Source organism: Lepidochelys olivacea (assembly GCF_965140295.1).
Source record: "Lepidochelys olivacea isolate rLepOli2 genome assembly, chromosome: 9".
Taxonomy (NCBI): domain Eukaryota; kingdom Metazoa; phylum Chordata; order Testudines; family Cheloniidae; genus Lepidochelys; species Lepidochelys olivacea.
This window is the reverse complement of record NC_140419.1, coordinates 15,177,459-15,197,248: the sequence shown is the minus strand read 5'-3', so window position 1 is coordinate 15,197,248 and position 19,790 is coordinate 15,177,459. Positions and strand designations below refer to the sequence as shown.

Genomic DNA, 19,790 nt, shown 5'->3' with positions numbered 1-19,790 from the left:
TTGTGGAGTCCTAGAGAATAAGAGAAACTAAGTGATTGTTCATCTTAGATTTAAAGCTGGAACTCTGACATCAAATGCAAGTGGTGTGTCTAACCATCCAGCCTTGCGGAACAGAATTTTGCAAACTTCTGCAATCCAGTCCCCTACAGCTGTTGTCCCTCATTTTTATGGTATCTCCATGTTATCAGCTTAGCATGTGAATGATGCTGTGCCTTGCGAACAAGCCCAATGGTGAGCTGGAACAGTCTGGAAATCTGTCATCACAGTTCTTCAATGCCCTCAGGATTCTCGAGATAACATACCCTGGAATCTGCTTATAATAAACACTGTTACAGAACTGAAAACAGACAGCAAAGCAATTTGTTCCCTAAGTGTGTTTTATTTCTGTATGTCTTGCTGTGGAACCCATTAAGGGGATTATATACCTAAGGGCCCCCTTTGGTCATGTTATGTAGCACCCTGTCCCATACATATGGGACGGCTCCAGGAGCAAAGTTCTACTCAACACAGACAAGAGTAGCAGAGTCTGGCCCGTGGGACTACCTGCTTACCAAGGGCTTCATAGTCTGGCCCTAGAGTAAAAGTCTGCTTTTGCTCCCATTGTCTCAGTAAGAAAGACTTCCACGGGAGCAGGAAGTGGGAGACACTTAGATACCAAAGAGGTGAGCCTGGTGTAAATGTCTGGAAGATTAGATTTAAAGAATTTTTACCATCAGATGAAGTTACTACTAGAATGTGGTATCCTTCCTTATTCATTCTCAGTCTTACTTGACTATGCAAACAGTCTCAGTGATTTTAGTAGGGCCCTGTGGGTAGCAAGGTACTACTATTTAATTAAAGTAAGAGTATCACAACTGGGAGCACAATGTATGTTCGGCGTATATTTATCATTAACTCCCTGACTTACGAACAGCAAAGTTTGAATTAATTGTATAATTAACTCCAAGTTACTGTGCTGCATGTCTGAAGTGGTGGAATTGATTTATATTTAGGACAGCTGTTATTGTTTAATTAGCTCTGCTTTAGCACTAAGATGTTTCCACCAAGGAATATTATTAAAATGACTAGGAGAAGAATTTTGGGTTGCACAGAATTTTGGGTTGCAGAAGAATTTTGGGTTGCATTTTGGGTAGCTCTGGCTTTTCAATTTAAGCACAGCTTTTTTGTTTTTGTTCCCCCCCCCCATAAATGACCTTGTTTTCTTTTAACTCAGGAGAAGCTTGTGCAACTAACATCAGTAATTGAAGTGGAGTGGTCTACAAAATATATTCTTGTTGGGACTACTTTGTATATAGTTTGTGAGAAATAAATAACAGGCTACAAGAAAAACTTGGAAGTTTCAAGAAAACTGAAGTGTCCAGTTTTTGCATTGCCTTGAATGAGGCTTTAATCAGGGCTAGCAGAATAGACCTTGCTCTGTACTGTTAGGTCTAGCTTGCTTTGTAATCTGATTTTTTGGTCAGGGGTGCTATGTTGTCAGGATCATTCTGCATTAAGAAGACTGAAGGGAAGGAAAACAGTCCCTCCCACAATAATATATGCCTGCATCTTTATATTTTTGTGCAAGATTGGCAGCTGCTGGTTCTAAATCAATGATAATTAGTTTTGTGTCAGGTTTTTCTCTCTTCTAGCAAAGCCCCTACTTATGACCTCCTGCTAAAGTGGCTGCTGGTTTAGAATCTATATTCTGCTTCTTGTAAAGTTAACTTGCATTCAGGGAGGTCTGATCAAAACTTCATGGGTGAAATCCTGGTCTTGCTGAAGTGAATTGAAGTTTTGCCCCTGATTTCAATAGGGGCAGGAGATCACCACATCTATTTTGGGGTTTCTCAGCTGGTATCCGTCTCAGCAAGAACAGTCATTTTAAAATCACAGGGCTAGATCCATAGCTGTTGTAAATTGGCATTGCTCTATTGAAGTCTATGGAGCTATGCCAATTCACACCAGCTGAGTATCTGGCTCATAAACTCAATAACCCTACCACATTTTCTAGTGATCCTGTCTCTTAGAATCATGGAATCATAGAATATCAGGGTTGGAAGGGACCTCAGGAGGTCATCTAGTCCAACCCCCTGCTCAAAGCAGGACCAATCCCCAATTTTTGCCCAGGATCTCTAAATGGCCCCCTCAAGGATTGGACTCGCAACCCTGGGTTTAGTAGGCCAATGCTCAAACCACTTACATTGGTTGAGTGCATCTTTTCTCTTGCATCCCCTATACCAAGATCTCAAACGTGAAACTTTTCTATTGAGACCATCTAGCCTTGTTTCCACAAATTCATTTCCAGGATAGATTAGAAATGGAGAAACATATTTCCCTGGTACTGAAGTTAGGCTTACTGGCCTGTAATTGCCAGGATCACATCTGGAGCCTTTTTTAAAAACTGACTTCAAATTAGCTACCCTCCAGTCATCTGGTACAGAGGCTGATTTAAGCAATAGGTTACATACTATAGTTAGTAATTCTGCAATTTTATATTTGAGTTCCACCACAACTCTTGGGTGAATATCATCTGGTTCTAGGGACTTATTATTGTTTGATTTATCAATTTGTTCCAAAGCCTCCTCTGCTGACAATTTATTCTGGGACAGTTCCTAAGATTTGTTACCTAAAAAGAATGGCTTGTTTTGGACCCAGGTATGTTTCCATAAGGTTTTATATGAAGGTCTTAGAGAAGAAGTGGTAACATTACATACTTCAGAGACAGTTCTCTGAAAACATCCCCTCCATGTGCAGTGGCAGTCAAAAAAGCAAACAGAATGTTAGGAACCATTGCAAAAGGGCTAGATAATAAGACAGAAAATATAGTACCACTGCATAAATCCATGGTACACTCAGACCTTTAATACTGCATGCAGTTCTGGTCACCCCATCTCAAAAAAAATATATTAGAACTGGAACCAGGGGTTATCCAATGAAATTAATAGGCAGCACATTTAAAACAAACACAAGGAAGTACTTCACATGATGTGCAGTAAACCCGTGGAACTCATTACCAGGGAATGCTGTGAAGGGCAAAAGTATAACTGGGTTAAAAAAAGAATTAGATAAATTAATGAAGGATAAGCCCATCAATAGCCAAGATGATCAGGGATGCAACCCCATGCTCTGGGTGTCCTAAGCCTCTGACTGGAAGAAACTGCGACTGTATGACAGAGGATGGATCACTTGATTGCCCTGCTCTGTTCATTCCCTTGGAAGCATCTGGCATTGACCACTGCTGGAAGACAGGATACTGGACTAGATGGACCATTGGTCTGACCCAGTATGGCCATTCATGGTCTAAATAGACTTCAGGATTTTTTTATGCTAAAGATGCACAAGCACATCAGTAACACATAATGTACTTTCTCAAAGTGGTGCCATTTCAAATCAGCCTGCACACCATTTAGAAGGGGATTTGGGTCAGTCAGAGAATGATCAAGGACAGATGAATTCAAAGAGGCATGCTAACACTGAAAACAAAAAAGATACATTTCCTTTGGGATCTGTGCCATGAGACTCCTTCACCTTCCTCATACTGAGCTAAGAAGCAAATGTTTTATTAGGGTCCATTTCTGTAAGGTGCTGAGCACCTTCACCTCCCACCGAGTTTGTGAGATCTGTCCTTTATTGTCTGTTTACTTATTACTGTCAGAGTGAAGAAGATATAATTTCTCGAAGATTTTAGCTAATGTTTTTCACTTAATAGAGGTTGCTAAGTAGCAGTTCTGTCCACCTCCTACCTACTGTCAGACAGTAAGAATATTAATTCTGTCATTTGCTAAAACACCTGATGAGGAAATGCCTCTGATTTTTCCAAGACACAGATAACTAGAAAACTGTTATTGCTAGGGAAAAAATGTTAACATTAGCATTTGCAGTCTGTTGAGGAGAGGTTCTTCCACTTATTTTCTGGAGAACAATTTAAGAATTGCATTAAAATAGTCTAGTCTACATGCAAATTTCATTTTTGACCTTTTGTGATAATCAAAAGCCAAAGTGATAAAAAGCTGTGTACATTACAGTAAAAAGTATGGTGTGGAATATGCTAATATCTCTACAATATGTCTGTCTCAGATTTGAAAGTAATTTCACATACTTCCCTATGTAGAGGCTAGGTTGGAATTGAATCTAAGGGTATGTCTACACTACAATAAAACACGCATGGCTGGCCCATATCAGCTGACTCAGACTTGCAGGACTTGGGCTGCGGGGCTATAAAATTGCAGTGTAGATGTCCCGGCTCAGGGTTCTGTTGAAGTCAGCTGAGTGCTTTGCAGACATACGTGCATAGTTTGCCATACGTCAAAGAACCACGAACTAAAAATATTTTCCTGTTTCTGAAATTACAGATTCATTTAAATATCTGTCTGAAACAACAGAATAAAAGACATCAACAGAACATATCTTAATCATCACATATACACAAACCTCTATTACTGCATTCACTGCATTCTATAAAGTAGAATCTATACCCACAGTTAATTTGGTGCCTCTGATAAAATCCATTATTGGCAAGATCTTTTTCCCTATGGTCTCCAAGTGTCTTACTGATTCTTCTCTTGTAAGAGGACTAAAAGGAGCTCTGTGTTCTAAGAAATGAAATAGTAAACCTTGATATTGTTTTTGATCATACCAGTGCACAGTACATCTTTCATACAAGGTATTCTGTCGGGGATTTAGCAAACCATGTGGGCGCGGGGAATTGTCATCTTGCTGGGAAAAGCCACCCAGACACTCAGCTGGCAGGAGCAGAGAAAGTAAGCTGCAGGAGGGACCTCTGGAAGCTGATGATGTCGCCAGAGCTTGGTTGCTTTATTTTATTCCAGTTTTTAATCTGGTTATTCTCCCGCCTGTGCTGGTTGGATGTTCACTACCACCCCCTTCCTTCACCCTGTCTATACTTCAGCCTCACTCCCCCTGCCTTTCATGCTCCCTTTCTTCCCTTCTTTTTCCTTACTCCCCTCCACTGCTGAATCTTTTACTCTTTGCACAACAATAATATGACAGAACCACTGGGGCACTGTTGGGTCCCAAATAACTGCATTTGCTCAATAAATACAAATATGCAAGGCCTACCTACATACATACTGCTGCTCTGGCTGGTTTCTCGTGCTTCTAAAAATATGTGAGCACCACTCAGGGATTACAAACTATTTAATGGAATACTACCCTATTCCTATACACCAGGAGTGGCCAAATTTACTGACCCGCTGAGCCGCTTACTATAATTCTAAAATGTTTGAGAGCTGCAAGACATGCACAATCTGCCCTGTGGGGTGGCACCCACTGGGGTGAGGGGCTAAATGCCTTAGGTCCCACTCCCTGCAGGGCAGAAGCCCCTGGTCCCACCACCCTGCTGCAGGGCAGAAGCCCAGAGCTCCCACCCATCCAGTCTGGTAGGCGGAGAATCGGCAGTGTGTGGGGGGCACCGTGAGCCACACTTTAACTGTAAAAGAGCCTCATGCACTCACAAGCCACAGTTGCTATACACTATACCCTTCCTTCAATGTTCTCTCTACCTTCCTTTGTTTCCCTTTAGCTAATCCCCTTCCAACAAAACCTTCCTTCCAAAAAAATTAAAAGATAGAAATAAATCAACCAAACACAAAAAATCATGGCACTGATGTGACATTTGCCAACCATCACATTGTTCCTCCCACCCTTTTGTCTGTCTTATCTAATTAGATTGTTAAACTCTTTGGGGCAGGGACTGTTTCTTACTCTACATTTGTACAGTGCCTACCACAATGGGGCCCCATCCTTGGCTGGAGTCTCTAGGTACCACCATAATCAAATAAATAATAATAATAATAAATTTAATACTACTTTGCACTCCTACAGTGTTTTCCACTTGAAATATTAATTAAGTGGGCCTCACAACACCTCTGTGAGGTGAGTGATTTTTAGCCTCACAGATAGATGAGATGACTGGTCTCCAAAGATTACTGTAACACAAGTGCTTTCAGGACACCTAAAGTTTTCTAAGAGTATCTGAGCATCCCACAATCTTTACTGCATTTATCCTCACTACACCTCTGTGAGGTAGAGCAGTGCTAATAACACACAGGGAACTGTGGCACACAGAAATTAAGTGACTTGCCTAAGGAAGTTTGGTGGGAGCAGGGAATTGAACTCACATCTCCTAAGTCATAGGGTAACACCATAACCACAAGATCTCCTTCCTCTCTACAGCCAAGTGAACCATTTAAAGTGAATATCTGCCTGCACTGGCAATTGGCAAACACAGTGACAAATGTCTACATAGATAGGGTGGGGGGAGGGGGAGGGAAGTGAGTGGACAGTGGGGAGGAGTGACAAGTGCCTACAAATACAGGCTGGGGAGGAGGTGAATGGTTGTTTGCTTGCATGATGGAGTAGACATGCCCACTGTGGCCTGTGCTTTAGCATAGTCCCTTGATCTGTGCCCCAACCAGTCCTCTGCCCTTGCAGGTGACAAACCCCATTGCATTCAAACTACTAAGCAAATCAGCAATGCATACCTGAAAAGGATGGCAGCTTTTTACTTGACATCTTTTCCAAGAATTTCCCAACGTCTTTGTTTTTGAAACCCAGCGTCAACAAATATTGTTGGGGAGGCAAAGAAGCCCAATCCGCTGTCTGTGGTAAGATGTGAAGTCCATGAGGATCTGGAACAGGACAGTGATAGCATTTGGCACCCTTGCTTTTTCTTGAGGGCTTACGTTAGTGCCTTTCAAATTTTAGCCCCCTCGCTTGAAAAAGAAAAGGGCTAAAAGAGTACTGCAGTCTATTGAATTTAACATAAAACACCCACCAAAACAAGTGACCAGAGAAACCCCTTAAATATGTTCAGTGCCAAGGCATAGGTGTAAGTAGTTTTTGAAATTCTGAATGTTGATGATTTTTTTTGGTAGAAATTTAAAATTTCACAGAAAAAATGGTAAAAATTTTCATGAAAATTTTGTCTCATTTTTTGACTAGCTCATCAAAAAATCCTAAATTTAATATTTCAACATTTGTTGTTGACATTTTTAATTTTAACAAAACAAAAATAAAAACCTCAAACACCACCATCCTGCACAAAAAGCAGGATGAAATTTTAGTGACAATATTCACAAAAATGTTATCCTGTTTTCAACCAGCTCTACTTTTAAGATGCCCACTAATATAGTCAGAGAATGACAGAGAATCCCATTCACTGCTCACTGGGCTTGCCAGCACAAAAATAAAATACAGTAAGCAAGATATTCCTCTTCCCCAAGTATTTTGCCAATAGATCTCCATTAACTTTGCTAGAGTAACTACTGAGTTCCACTGAGGTGACTCAGAATGTGTTCTATTTGGTAGAGTCGTTGTTTTACTCATACACTGTACTCTGAATGTATGCACATTCTGGATGTGTGCAAATATTTTAAATGATCTAATTTTGTGCTCTACCATTCCATTCTTTTTATCTCATTTGTATATACAGAGTTTACTTAGCAGGTGGTTAACAGCCAGAAATTATAAAACCCTACCTGCTGAAGTTCTATGTAGCTTTTAATAGGATGCTAGGGGCTTGCAATTGTTGCTCTTAAAAGCCCTACCTATATTCTAAAAGCTTTCTGCCTCTGATGGATTAAAAAATTTAAAATAGACTTCATTGTGCATTTGAATTTAAAAATATACCTCCTTTTCTTCCCATGGATCAAAGGAAAACTTGTGGAGAAATTCAGTATAATACATCCTTACAATAAGTCAAAACTTGAAACAAGATTTGGACGAATGAATGTTACTGAAATTCATGATTAAGGTTATTTTAACTAACAAGTTAATAATAGAGCAAGTATTTCAAACTGTATTTTCACAGAAGTGGTTTAGTTCACATTTTAAATCCCAGAGATGAGGGGTATGGAGCCTCTCACCTGCAGGTCATAAGTTCAGACCTGTGCCAATCTGGCAGTGATAGAAAATCGTCACTGTGATAGATATGGCAATTTCCTGCAATATCTTTGGGAGATCTTATTGAATTAAGTTTAAATAGCTTTGCAGTCAAGTGTATTACAAATTCAAAGTTTATGTATTATTGTGGGATTGTATGTAACTTCTTTAGGGGAGAGACATGGACAATCCAAACTCTGGGAAATTTTATTTGCTTCAACAGACTATTTTAAACAATGTGCCAGACAAGAAGGAATACTCGGGACTAACAGAGTTAAATGTGTCTCCTAGGAAATACCTGCGGGGAGGTAAATGCAAATTCTCACTTTTGGACGCAATCTTTCGAAGATACACCCTGAGGAGAGAACTATTGTTTCTGACCGATCACCTGTTCCCAGTCCCTGAATATCAAAGTTCCAATCTGTATAAAGGAAAGGCTAACTTATGTTTTTGTTCTGAGGAAAAGCTGTTATGAACTTTTAACCACAGAGAAACTCCTGGGTGAGGTTTAAGGACTGATCACCTACCAGAGCCTTTGTTGAAGTTGGGGGTGATCTCTGGTAAGGTTACCATGTGTGTAGGTTCTTCTTTTTTTTTAATACATTTTTCTCTGTTATGCTTTCACCTTAAGAATAACTGTGCTACTCAGAAAGGGCTTTGTGGAAACTTACAACAGTGGGCAATTTCCCCAGAGAGAAAGCAACCTGCAGATACTGGCTGTATAGGCCACCTGGCTTGTTGGGGAACTCAGAGTGTAGACAGGGCACTATGCTGTCTGGAAACCCCTGGTCAGGAGAGAGAGAGATGCCAGTCTCCACCTCAGAGAGGTGACGGCTGAAGATCCAGGAGCCTAGAGTGGGTGTCCTTGCTGGTCCACAAGGTGCAATTGCCTTGCACTATGACAGGCACTAGCTGAAAGCGCTTTGATGAACTAAGTGAAATGGCTTGAGTGGTCTCAGTCCAGTTCTGAATAGAAAAGTCACAAACAACACTGGCACAGTTGGCACTAGCTGTTACCCTTGTCAGCTGCCCCAGCAGAGCATCTAGTGACAATTAATTTTTCCATCCTTGTCCTAAGTTCTCAGCTTTAGAGGGTGCTCCCTGCAGGTCAGAAATGGGGCATATTGGTGGAGAAGCTTGAACTGCCTGTGCTTTACCTGTTCTGTGAACATATGAGGGCTGCAAACTCCAGAGCTGTAAGTTCAGCATCCTTCACCATCATTGCAGTCACAAAAGCAAACAAAATAAAACAAGCCATGCTAAATCTTTTACTGGTTTTTTAACTTGTATTACACAGAAAGTTGCATACAGCGGACCGAATTATGACCTCAGATACACAGAACAATTCCCAGAAAAGTCAGTGAGCCAAATTCTGCTCTCAGTTACACCAGTGTCAAACAGAAGTAACTCCACTGAAGTCTAATGGGTGATATAACCATGCATCTGAGGCCAGAACTGGGTCCATTAGCTTTATTTATAAGCAAAATAATTGATTAAAATGGTCTATAACCAGGAGCTCTCCCTTTCCCCTCCCCTTTATCTTTTTTTCTTTCCTTGGGTGTAGTAGTGAAAGAAATTAAAAATTAAGGGTGACATTTTCAGAATGCCTATGTGATTTAGGCACACAAATCCTATTGACTTTCCAAGCAACTTGTCCTCCTAGATCACGTACATACTTTGGAAAATCCCACCCTCTCTCTGTATTGTTTGGGGGAGACGGGATTCTGTGAGGTATGAGTTTGTCTCCTTTTCAATCAGGTTCAGGGAGTTTTATATTATACTCCTCTTAATGCCAATACTTTTGTTCCCTAGAAGTTCTCCACAAATTCACATCAGCAAGTAAACAGAAGACAGCTACTTTATAACCTCCATGACAAATAACAAGTCCCTATTTTCTCTATTTAAAAAAAATACCACCACACACGTAGGAATGTTCTTCAACTTGTAAAATCAAGGTGATCTGTCTTTACAGTGACATTTTTAAAACAAGACATAAAATGAACAAAATAAATGTACTTCGTTGTGTACAATACTTGCATGACTTTGTTGTCAGTGCTTGGACTTACTAGTCTCTATTTGTTTTTTTATCAAGGAAGTTTTTAGTGCTCCTGAAAGGTTCCATATTGATTGCCCTGAAGGATGAAGTCATTATTCACAGAGCTGGTATTTCACAGAAAGTGGCATAGTCATATAGCCCAATCAATAAGTCTCAGCTCTGACCCAGGGCAATACCTCTAGGAATTAAAGAGCATTTCAGTCTTCTGGAGCATTCTGCTAGAACTGCCCACAAAGCTATAGTGTGGGTTCTTGTAATGGGAGCAAATGTCCTCAAGCAATTCGACATAGTGAGAAACTTACCTCTCCCTCTGTCTGATCCTCAGTCATCAATACAGTGTGATGCCTTAGGGTCTTCTCATAGTCATCACTGCTCCAAGTAACTCGGTTAGCAATGATAACAAGAGATGCCTTAGCCCATCATCCACTTTCCTTCTGGGATTAGGACCTACTCACTGTGATCTAAGTGCTTATCAACTCAGGAAAAGGCTACTTTAACTTGTTCCACCAGCAGCGTACAATGGGGGTCACAGAAAAGATTCCCCTGTTCACACCAAAACTCGATGCCCTCCACTGGATCCCCATTCACTTCTAGGTCTTACTCAAGGTCCTGGTTCTGAATGAGGCCGGGCTACCCATTCATGACCACTGGGAATGATCAATCGTTATTGCCCCTGGTGGGGGAGACCAGTAAGAAGCAGCTGCAGAGCATCTGCAGCAAAGGGGCTCTTGACAGTGGAACTTCCTACCTGAGGTTAGGGTGAGCCCAAGTCTGATAATCTTCAGAGCACACTGCAAAGCCCAATGTACAACAAAAGCTTTGCTGCAATAATGGAAGTTAAAGAACGATGCTTCGAGGCATCATGGGTACAATTCACCCTTGTGCAGGGTGTCAGAACAAAGCTACCCCTCCCATACATTGTGTTTGAGGACTTAAGTGCTACATAGGTCATATGTTGGCCCTCCGCTCAGGGGTGAATTTCACCCCATGTGAGAGTAAGAATTTGCGGGATCCGGCCCCAACCACCCACAAATCAAACTCAATGTCAGCTACAGACACACAATCCACACAATCCAATGAGGTCCAGTGCCGCTTGAAGATGTGAAATCCACTCTTACCTGTGTAGATGTACGCCACATAATCAGGGTGCTTTTTAGCAAAAGCTTCCTTCATCTTGTCTATTTTGTCAGCCTTTGCTTTTGTTGCAAATGGTGTGTACATAACTGAAAAAGATTCCTCCCTGGTGATGGCCTCTTCGATCATAGCCTAAAATAAAGGGGGAGAAATGACACATACTGTGCTGGTAAAAAGTGAGCTACCATTAAAAAAAATATGTGAGGGAAAGAAAAATAACTGCCATCGCAGCTGATATTTTTCCCTTTAATAATTGCACAGTCATGCAAAGATAACATATTTTGGTCTTGAATATTAATTAGAGAGGAATTCAAATTAGTTCCAGAAAACATTGCCTATCTCATGCTCAGAAACTCAATTTAGTGTAAAAAAAAGCATTTTTAAACAATATTTAGTTTCGTGAGTCTTCAGTGGGGAGAAAAGTATCAGATAAATTATCTTCAAGTGAAAAAGACCAAATTGATTTCATGTTCTCTGAAGGTCACATCCTTCACCTGAAATTTTATTCATTATTTGGGAGCTGGTTAAGCAATACTGTACATTTACGTTATCCCTTGGGTTGGCATGAATCAAGTACTGGGGCTGTATGGAACGTTAGCCTTAAAATATTAAATCTATACATAGTTTGCAGAAAGAGTGAAATTCATGCTTGTGCAGAGGGCCAGCACAAGGTGTATGCATCATGTAAACCCTTAAAATAGGGCTAAATGGTTCATTATGTTGGCTTCCTAGACAGAGGTGAATTTCACCCTGAATGGACTACCAGAGTAAAATGAGATCACCCCACTGTTTAACTGGTCCTCAGCTGGGGTGAACTGCCAACATTGATCAGAACTAATCTTGCTCAGCATTATTACTGCCCCTGCATAGGCAAGATTTAACCAGTTTCTGAAACAGCATTGAACACAGACAGTTCATTCTGATTTGCACGTCCTGTTAAATCATGTTCAACACTGATTCAGCTGCATCCTTACAGACATATGTTGCCTTTTCCCTAGTGTCGACAAAGCTTCAATAAAATTTGGAACACTGAAACATTTCTTCAGTGTAACTTTGTTTATGTGTAATCGTTCACCCAACACAAGGTTAGTGAAGACAATCATAAAGAAAAAGCATAAAGAGACTGATTTGCATATTCTAACAGGAAATAGCCCTCACATCACACTCCATATTGAAGTGAATCACTGAAAATCTGAGTTTTTGAACTGAGTTTTGAACTGAGCTGTTTTACTGACAGACCAAATGGGCCTTACTTCAGTTGTTGAAGTCATTCCTCAGTGATATAAAATTGCCCAGGAAATAATGAGCATATATGAGAGATATGCTCAACAAACAGTTGTTTCTGCTAGGCTGGAATGGAAGATTGCAATAGGAGACAAGCTAAGTATCCGTGTCCTTTTCTGTAATGGCCTTAAGCAGGTCATTGTACCAATTTACTTCCAGTAACAGAATACTGGATCCAGTGAAAAGATCTATTCCCTTTGTACAAAGTGTCTCTCTCGCAAATGACTTGTTTGTGGATGTGGTTAAGAGTCAGAGGGTCTGCCCTTCATAAACATTTTCAAAAGGAGGCAAAATTCAGAAATAGGCTACTTTATACAGAGAAAACACATGCTCTCAATTGCACGACAATACCATATACATGGTCATGATACCCATTGCATAAATAAATTGATACAACCACAGAATATAATGTGGAATATAATGTGGAACCAGGAAATTAACTGCACTTACGCCCAAATCCTTCCATCTCCTTTGCTGACATGGACAGCCCTCACAGCAGCAGAAATGGAGCAGTTTTATTCTGCATGGAGTCAAACAGGATGCCAGGAATACCACACAACAAAAACACTAACCCAGGAACCTATCCTTGCAACAAAGCCCGTTGCCAACTGTGTCCACATATCTATTCAGGGGACACCATCATAGGGCCTAATCACATCAGCCACACTATCAGAGGCTCGTTCACCTGTGATATATGCCATCATGTGCCAGGAATGCCCCTCTGCTATGTACATTGGCCAAACCGGGCAGTCTCCACGTAAAAGAATAAATGGACACAAATCAGACGTCAAGAATTATAACATTCAAAAACCAGTCGGAGAACACTTCACTTTCTTTGGTCACTCGATTACAGACCTAAAAGTGGCAATTCTTCAACAAAAAAACTTCAAAAACAGACTCCAGCGAGAGACTGCTGAATTGAAATTAATTTGTAAACTGGATACAATTAACTTAGGCTTGAATAAAGCCTGGGAGTGGATGGGTCATTACACAAAGTAAGACTATTTCCCCTTGTTTATTTCCCCTCCTACTGTCCTTGTAAAGTGCTGGAAATGGCCCACCTTGATTATCACTACAAAAGGTCCCCCTTTCCCCCCCGCCCGCTCTCCTGCTGGTAATAGCTCACCTTCTGATGAAGTGAGCTGTAGCTCACGAAAGCTTATGCTCAGATAAATTGGTTAGTCTCTAAGGTGCTACTAGTACTCCTTTTTTTTTCACCTTTCCTGGTTACTCTTGTTACAGTCTGTATGGTAACACCCATTGTTTCATGTTCTCTGTGTATATAAAATCTCCCCACTATATTTTCCACTGTATGCATCCGATAAAGCAAGCTGTAGCTCACGAAAGCTGATGCCCAAATAAACGTGTTCGTCTCTAAGGTGCCACAAGTCCTCCTGTTCTTTTTACGGATACAGACTAACACGGCTGTTACTCTGAAACCTGTCATTACGCAGGGAATGGTAACCCCTATGCAATGTGGGGCCCAAAGCCATAGAACCAGCCTATGCAATCATGCTGACAACTCTTGGTAGGTAAGACACAGTGTCAAGGAGCTGCAGCTGAATGGACCTTCTGGTCTGTTTCTCCCAGTTTGTGCGTGTAAGGGCCATATAGATTGTTCCTCTCCCTTTTGCCCTGGAGGAGTTCTCCAGGGCCCTGCCAAAATACACAGGCTGGGTATTTAGGGTAGCATTTGGGACTCATAAAGTCCTGTTAGCCTACTCATCTGCACTCTGCCCACTCATCCATCTAACATTCCAAACCTCTGAGACATGGAAAAGAAAACAAAACCCTGCCTTCTTTTCACCCTAAATACGGAGTAGGGAAAAGCCAGGATTGAAAATTACCCTGCTTTGCAGTCCAGAATGGGCAATATTCAGTCTTGGACCAGTGACAGGTTTAAAATATCTGTTTTACTATGAGCCACCAGATGTAGGAACACTAAGGATATGTCTACACAGCAAAGAAAGTGGTGGTGAGTCTCAGAGCCTGGGTCAAATGACTCGGGCTTGAGGGGCTTGCACAATGGAGCTAAAAAGGAGCAGGTATATATTCATGTTTGGCCTAGAGCCCAGACTCTGAAGTTCAGCGGGGGGGATGGGGAGGGTCTTGGAGCCCAGGCTTCAGCCTGAGCCCTAATGTTTACACTGTAAGGTTTAGCTCCATAGTGCGAGCCCAGGCCAGTTTACCAGGGCTCTGAGACTCGCTGCAAAGGGTTTGGTTTTTTTTTTGCAGTGTAGATGTACCCTGACTGTTTCCTTCTAGTGAGATGGGATAATAACATTTACATGATATATATCTACAGTAGCCATGGCTAGTTCTGGCAAGCTGAAAAATAATAGACCTTAAAATAGCAACGCCATGATTTATAGGAAAGCTCTTTCAGATGTTGTACGTTAGTTTTATGAACTCTAATTTTTCTGTCACTCTAGGATTTGCAAAACCTGGCTTTAGAGATGAAGAAATATGAAAAATAGGACCAATAAAGTCTTCAAGAGACACATTTTTTAAAAAGCAGAGGCCCAGCTATTCGCACACGCACAATCAACACGACTTACAGTTCTAATACAAGTACTCAATGGGGTTGGCATTTTTGTGCTGATATTGGACACCCATTATTAGCATTTAACCATAAAGCTATAGAAAGCAATTTTCTAATTTGTAGTCTAAATGGAATGCATGGTGGCATGCTGCGGTGTAGAGGTTTTAGTGGAACTTACTTGCGTAACTCACTTTTGGCTTCACCAGCCTTGAGAACAATTCAAAATCATGGCAATAAAACCTTTACACCACCATGTACCCATAAACAGTCCTTGCAGTATGCAAATAGGGACTGGGTCAGAGTGCAATATGGTAAAATATCACTCAAAGGGGAAAAAACAGTTCCTTAGATTTTGGTCAGTACTACTACAGAAGGTCCTATTATTATCCAAGAGCAATTTTTTTCTCCAGCTCCTGAGCCTTCATGTAGCTGCTATTTGTTTTATTATCCCCTTGGATTTTTATGGGCTAAAATCTTTAAGAACATAAAAACTTCAGCACTTAAAAACTTTGGAACAGAAAACTTTATGCAGTGGGGTCCCTAAAGATTTCTCTGCTGAAGTCTTTATGCACTGAAGTCCATATGCTCAGGGAGACTTCAGCACAGAAATCTACAGGCATGTCTAGTCACTGAGAATGAGATGCTAGCAATTGTTATTCCTCTTCCCGTGTGCACCTAGAGCCCATTCAGTGCCCATTCAAGTTAGTGGAAAGACTTCCATTTATTTCACTGGACTTTGGAGGTGGACATTACCTCTAGGTAGGCAGAAACATCTCCCTATGCACTATATAAGGCTGTGGCTGAATTTTCACACATGCCTGACACAAGCGATTTGTAGTGACATCTCAATGATGGCATTGGTACTTCTTTGACCCCAGTAGGATTAGAAAAGTGGGTGAGGGGAAAGAACACCAAGGAATTCAGAGAAAAAGATGGAAGAATGTGAAATCTGGGACTTCTGTGAACACCATGATAAACATCTTCCCCACAGGTCACACTGGATTCCAGTCGCTTGGGACTAATGTTGTCCTACCATGTACAATGCATTGGGATGAGGGAGGTGACAGCAGCATAGCATGTGCCCCAGAAAGACAGGTGGGCTCCCACTTCCTTTAAAAAGGAGACAGGTTTCAGAGTGGTAGCCGTGTTAGTCTGTATCAGCAAAAAGAACGAGAAGTACTTGTGGCACCTTAGTGACTATTTATTTGGGCATAAGCTTTCGAGGGCTAAAACCCACTTCATCAGATGCCTGGACTCCAATGAGAAACTGAAGAAATGGAATTAATTTGCAAACTGGACACAATCAAATTAGGTTTGAATAAAGACTGGGAGTGGATGGGTCATTACACAAAATAAAAATTATTTCCCCATGCTAATTTCCCCCCCTAGTGTTACTCACACCTTCTTGTCAACTGTTCGAAATGGGCCATCCTGATTATCACTACAAAAGTTTTTTTCTCCTGCTGATAATAGCCCACCTTAATTGATTTGTCTCATTAGAGTTGGTATGGCAACCCCCATCTTTTCATGTTCTCTGTATATGTATATCTTCCTACTGTATTTTCCACTCCATGCACCTGATGAAGTGGGTTTTAGCCCATGAAAGCTTATGCCCAAATAAATTTGTTAGTCTCTAAGGTGCCACAAGTACGCCTCTTTTTTTTTTAAAAGGAGAGAGGAAGGAGTGTGGGATCTCTTGGCCTTTGGTCCAGGCTTGCTATATTTATGTCTAAACATATATAAAATGGCCAGGGTATACCTAGAGTTAGAATATACTCACAATGAATTTGAATGCAATTTTTTTTCTTTATAAAAATGTGAAACATTTTCAAACATTCTCCTCCCTAGACCTCCCAGATTTGGGGCAAGTCAAGCTAACATAGCTTCCATTCTCTCTCATTCAGGGCTTGATGTAGTGCTCATTGAAGTCAATGGAAAGACTCCCACTCAGTGGGCATTGCATCAGGCCTGTGTTGAGCATTGCAAAGAATCAAAAGTACCCTCTTCGGCAGTGCATTGAAACATAGAAATTGCTATACTGGATCAGACCAGTTCCTCCAATCTGGTATCATGCCTCCAACAGTGGCCAGTACCAATGTTCCCCCTAATTTTTGACAGGCTCTGTGCACAAAAAATTTCTTCTGTGCAAATTTTTGTGCTTCTGTGCAAATTGTTGTGCGTGCAGTGTTTCGCCATGTGCGCGGGGTTTCGGATCTGTGTGCACACGCACACGTGCACAGCTTAGAGGGAACCTTGGCCAGTGCCAATTGCTTCAGAGAAGGTACAAGAAACTCTTTAATAGGAAGTTATGAAAAAACTCACCCACAGGAATATTTTCCTCCTATAATCCGTGGTTGACATGCCCTGAAGAATGAGAGTTTATATCTTTTCCAAAACTCTTGTTTTGGAACTGTGTGAAATCACAGAGTCTGTAGAGTAATTATTAGGCAGCAGAGTATTTAAATTTTCAACCTCAGATATTGAATCACTGATTCATTTTCATCTGAAATAAAAATACCCATAGGGGTATGGAATGGCTGCCGTATGAGGAGAGATTAGTAAGACTGGGACTGTTCAGGTTGGAAAAGAGACAACTAAGGGGGGATATGATAGAAGTCTATAAAATCATGACTGATGTGGAGAAAGTAAATAAGGAAGTGTTATTTACTCCTTCTCATTACACAAAAACTAGGGGTCACCAAATGAAATTAATAGGCAGCAGTTTAAAACAAACAGAAGGAAGTATTTTTGCACACTACACACAGTCAGCCTGTGGAACTCCTTGCCAGAGGAAGTTGTGAAGGCCAAGACGATAACAGGGTTCAAAAAAGAACTAGATAAATTCATGGAGGATAGGTCCATCAATGGCTGCTAGCCAAGATGGGCAAGGATGGTGCCCCTAGACTCTGTTTGCCAGAAGCTGGGAATGCGTGACAGGGGATGGATCACTTGAGGATTACCTGTTCTGTTCATTCCCTCTGAAGCACCTGGCATTGGCTACTGTCAGTAGACAGGATACTGGGCTAGATGGACCTTTGATCTGACCCAGTATGGCCATTCTTATGTTCAACATTTCCATGGTTTATCAAAGGAATGTTTAAGATTACATTACTATCATGACAATTAAACACAAATTAAACTAAAAACATTCCCAAACAAATAGTTCTGTCTAGACAGAGCCAAGGGTTTAAATACATAGTCCTTTAACAGAAGGAACACCACATATCCTGTTTATCTCTGACCACCCAGCTTCTGTGGAAATATATCAGAGACACCCTATATCATGTCTATGAATATGCAGTTTCATAGACCTTGTAATGAAATCTAAATTTTAGCCAAAACAATCTTACATTGTCTCTTTAATAACAGAATTGGTGCCCCCACATATTTGTGGGGAATAATGAAGTTGGCCCAAAGAGCTTTTAACCAACATTGCTAAATGTCTACCTTTTCTTTATAAACAAAGAGATTGCTTTGATAATGAGCAGTAGTAGAATTCCAGTAGCTGAAAAGGAGAATTTAATGTGATTTTGTCCCTGCACAACCAGGTTTACTTCTAGCATCCACTAAAAAAGCCTACAGTTGTGGACCTTTGTTGCTGCCAATACCTAGGGAAGGTGACTGATATTTGAATGCTCTGCCCATTGTTAGGTTTCTCCAGTGATATAGGAAAGGAATTATAAACTGCAGAACTTTTAAAGAGCTTGGTCTCAGAAAGAGAGGACAGTCTCACACCGCATGGGCAGAACAAAAGTCTCAGCATCATTCAGCACTTGTACAATCACACCCAGAGGCTAAAATCTACACAAAGGAGTCTGAAGCCACCAACTGACTCCTCAATGTGTTCATCAACTCTTAGATTTTAAGGTCAGAAGCGACCATCATGATCATCTAGTCTGACCTCCTGGACCTCACCCACCCACTCCTACAATAGACCCATAACCTCTGGGTGAGTTATCCTCAAATCATGATTTAAAGACTTCAAGTTACAGAGAATCCACAACTTACACTAGTTTAAACCTGCAAGCAACCTGTGCCCTATGCTGCAGAGAAGAAAAAAAAGCCCCAGGGTCTCTGCCGATCTGACCTGAGGGGAAATTCCTTCCTGATCCCAAATTGGACCATAACCATTTCTGCAAGACCCAACAGCCAGACACCAGGGAAATAATTCTCTGTAGTAACTGAGAGCCCTCCCCATCTAGTGTCCCGTTAGCAGATATTTGAGATATTTGCTGCTAGCAGTCGCAGATGAGCTACTTGCCATTGTAGGCAGTCTCATCATACTATTCCCTCCATAAATTTATCAAGCTCCGTCTTGAAGCCAATTAGGTTTTTAACCCTCACGTCTCCCCTTGGAAGGCTGTTCCAGAACTTCACTCCTCTGTTGGTTAGAAACCTTTGTCTAATTTCAAGCCTAAACTTGTTGATGGCTCGTCTATATTCATTTGTTCTTGTGTCAACATTGGTGCTTAACTTAAATAACTCCTCTCCCGCCCTGGTATTTATCCCTCTGATTTATTTACAGAGAGCAATCATATCACCCTTCACCCTTTGTTTGGTTTGGCTACCCAAGCCAAGCTCTTTGAGTCTCCACCCATAAGGTAGGTTTTCCATTCCTCTGATCATCCTAGTATCCCTTCTATGCACCTGTTCCAGTTTGAATTTATCTTTCTTAAACATGGGACACAGTATTCCAGATGAGGTTTTACAAGTGCCTTGTATAATGGCACTTACACTTCCCTAGCTCGACTGGAAATACCTCGCCTGAAGCATCCTAGGATCACATTACTGTTTTTCATGACCACTTCACATTGGCGGATGATAGTCATCTTGTAATCAACCAATACATCCAGGTCTTTTTCCTCCACTGTCACTTCCAACTGATCTGTC

The 19,790-nt window shown here is 41.1% G+C and overlaps 1 protein-coding gene across 1 annotated transcript in view; it reads right to left on the bottom strand.

Moving 5' to 3' along the window:
* The window catches only part of SPATA16 (spermatogenesis associated 16), a gene marked incomplete at its 5' end in the record, with an annotated part of 111,583 nt that overhangs the window by 28,424 nt on the left and 63,369 nt on the right, over positions 1-19,790 (bottom strand). The window contains 3 exons of the mRNA XM_084638113.1: positions 4,462-4,574; positions 6,486-6,632; positions 11,059-11,206. Of these exons, the coding sequence (XP_084494239.1) occupies positions 4,462-4,574; positions 6,486-6,632; positions 11,059-11,206 (408 nt within the window). The remainder of the gene's footprint in view (positions 1-4,461; positions 4,575-6,485; positions 6,633-11,058; positions 11,207-19,790) is intronic.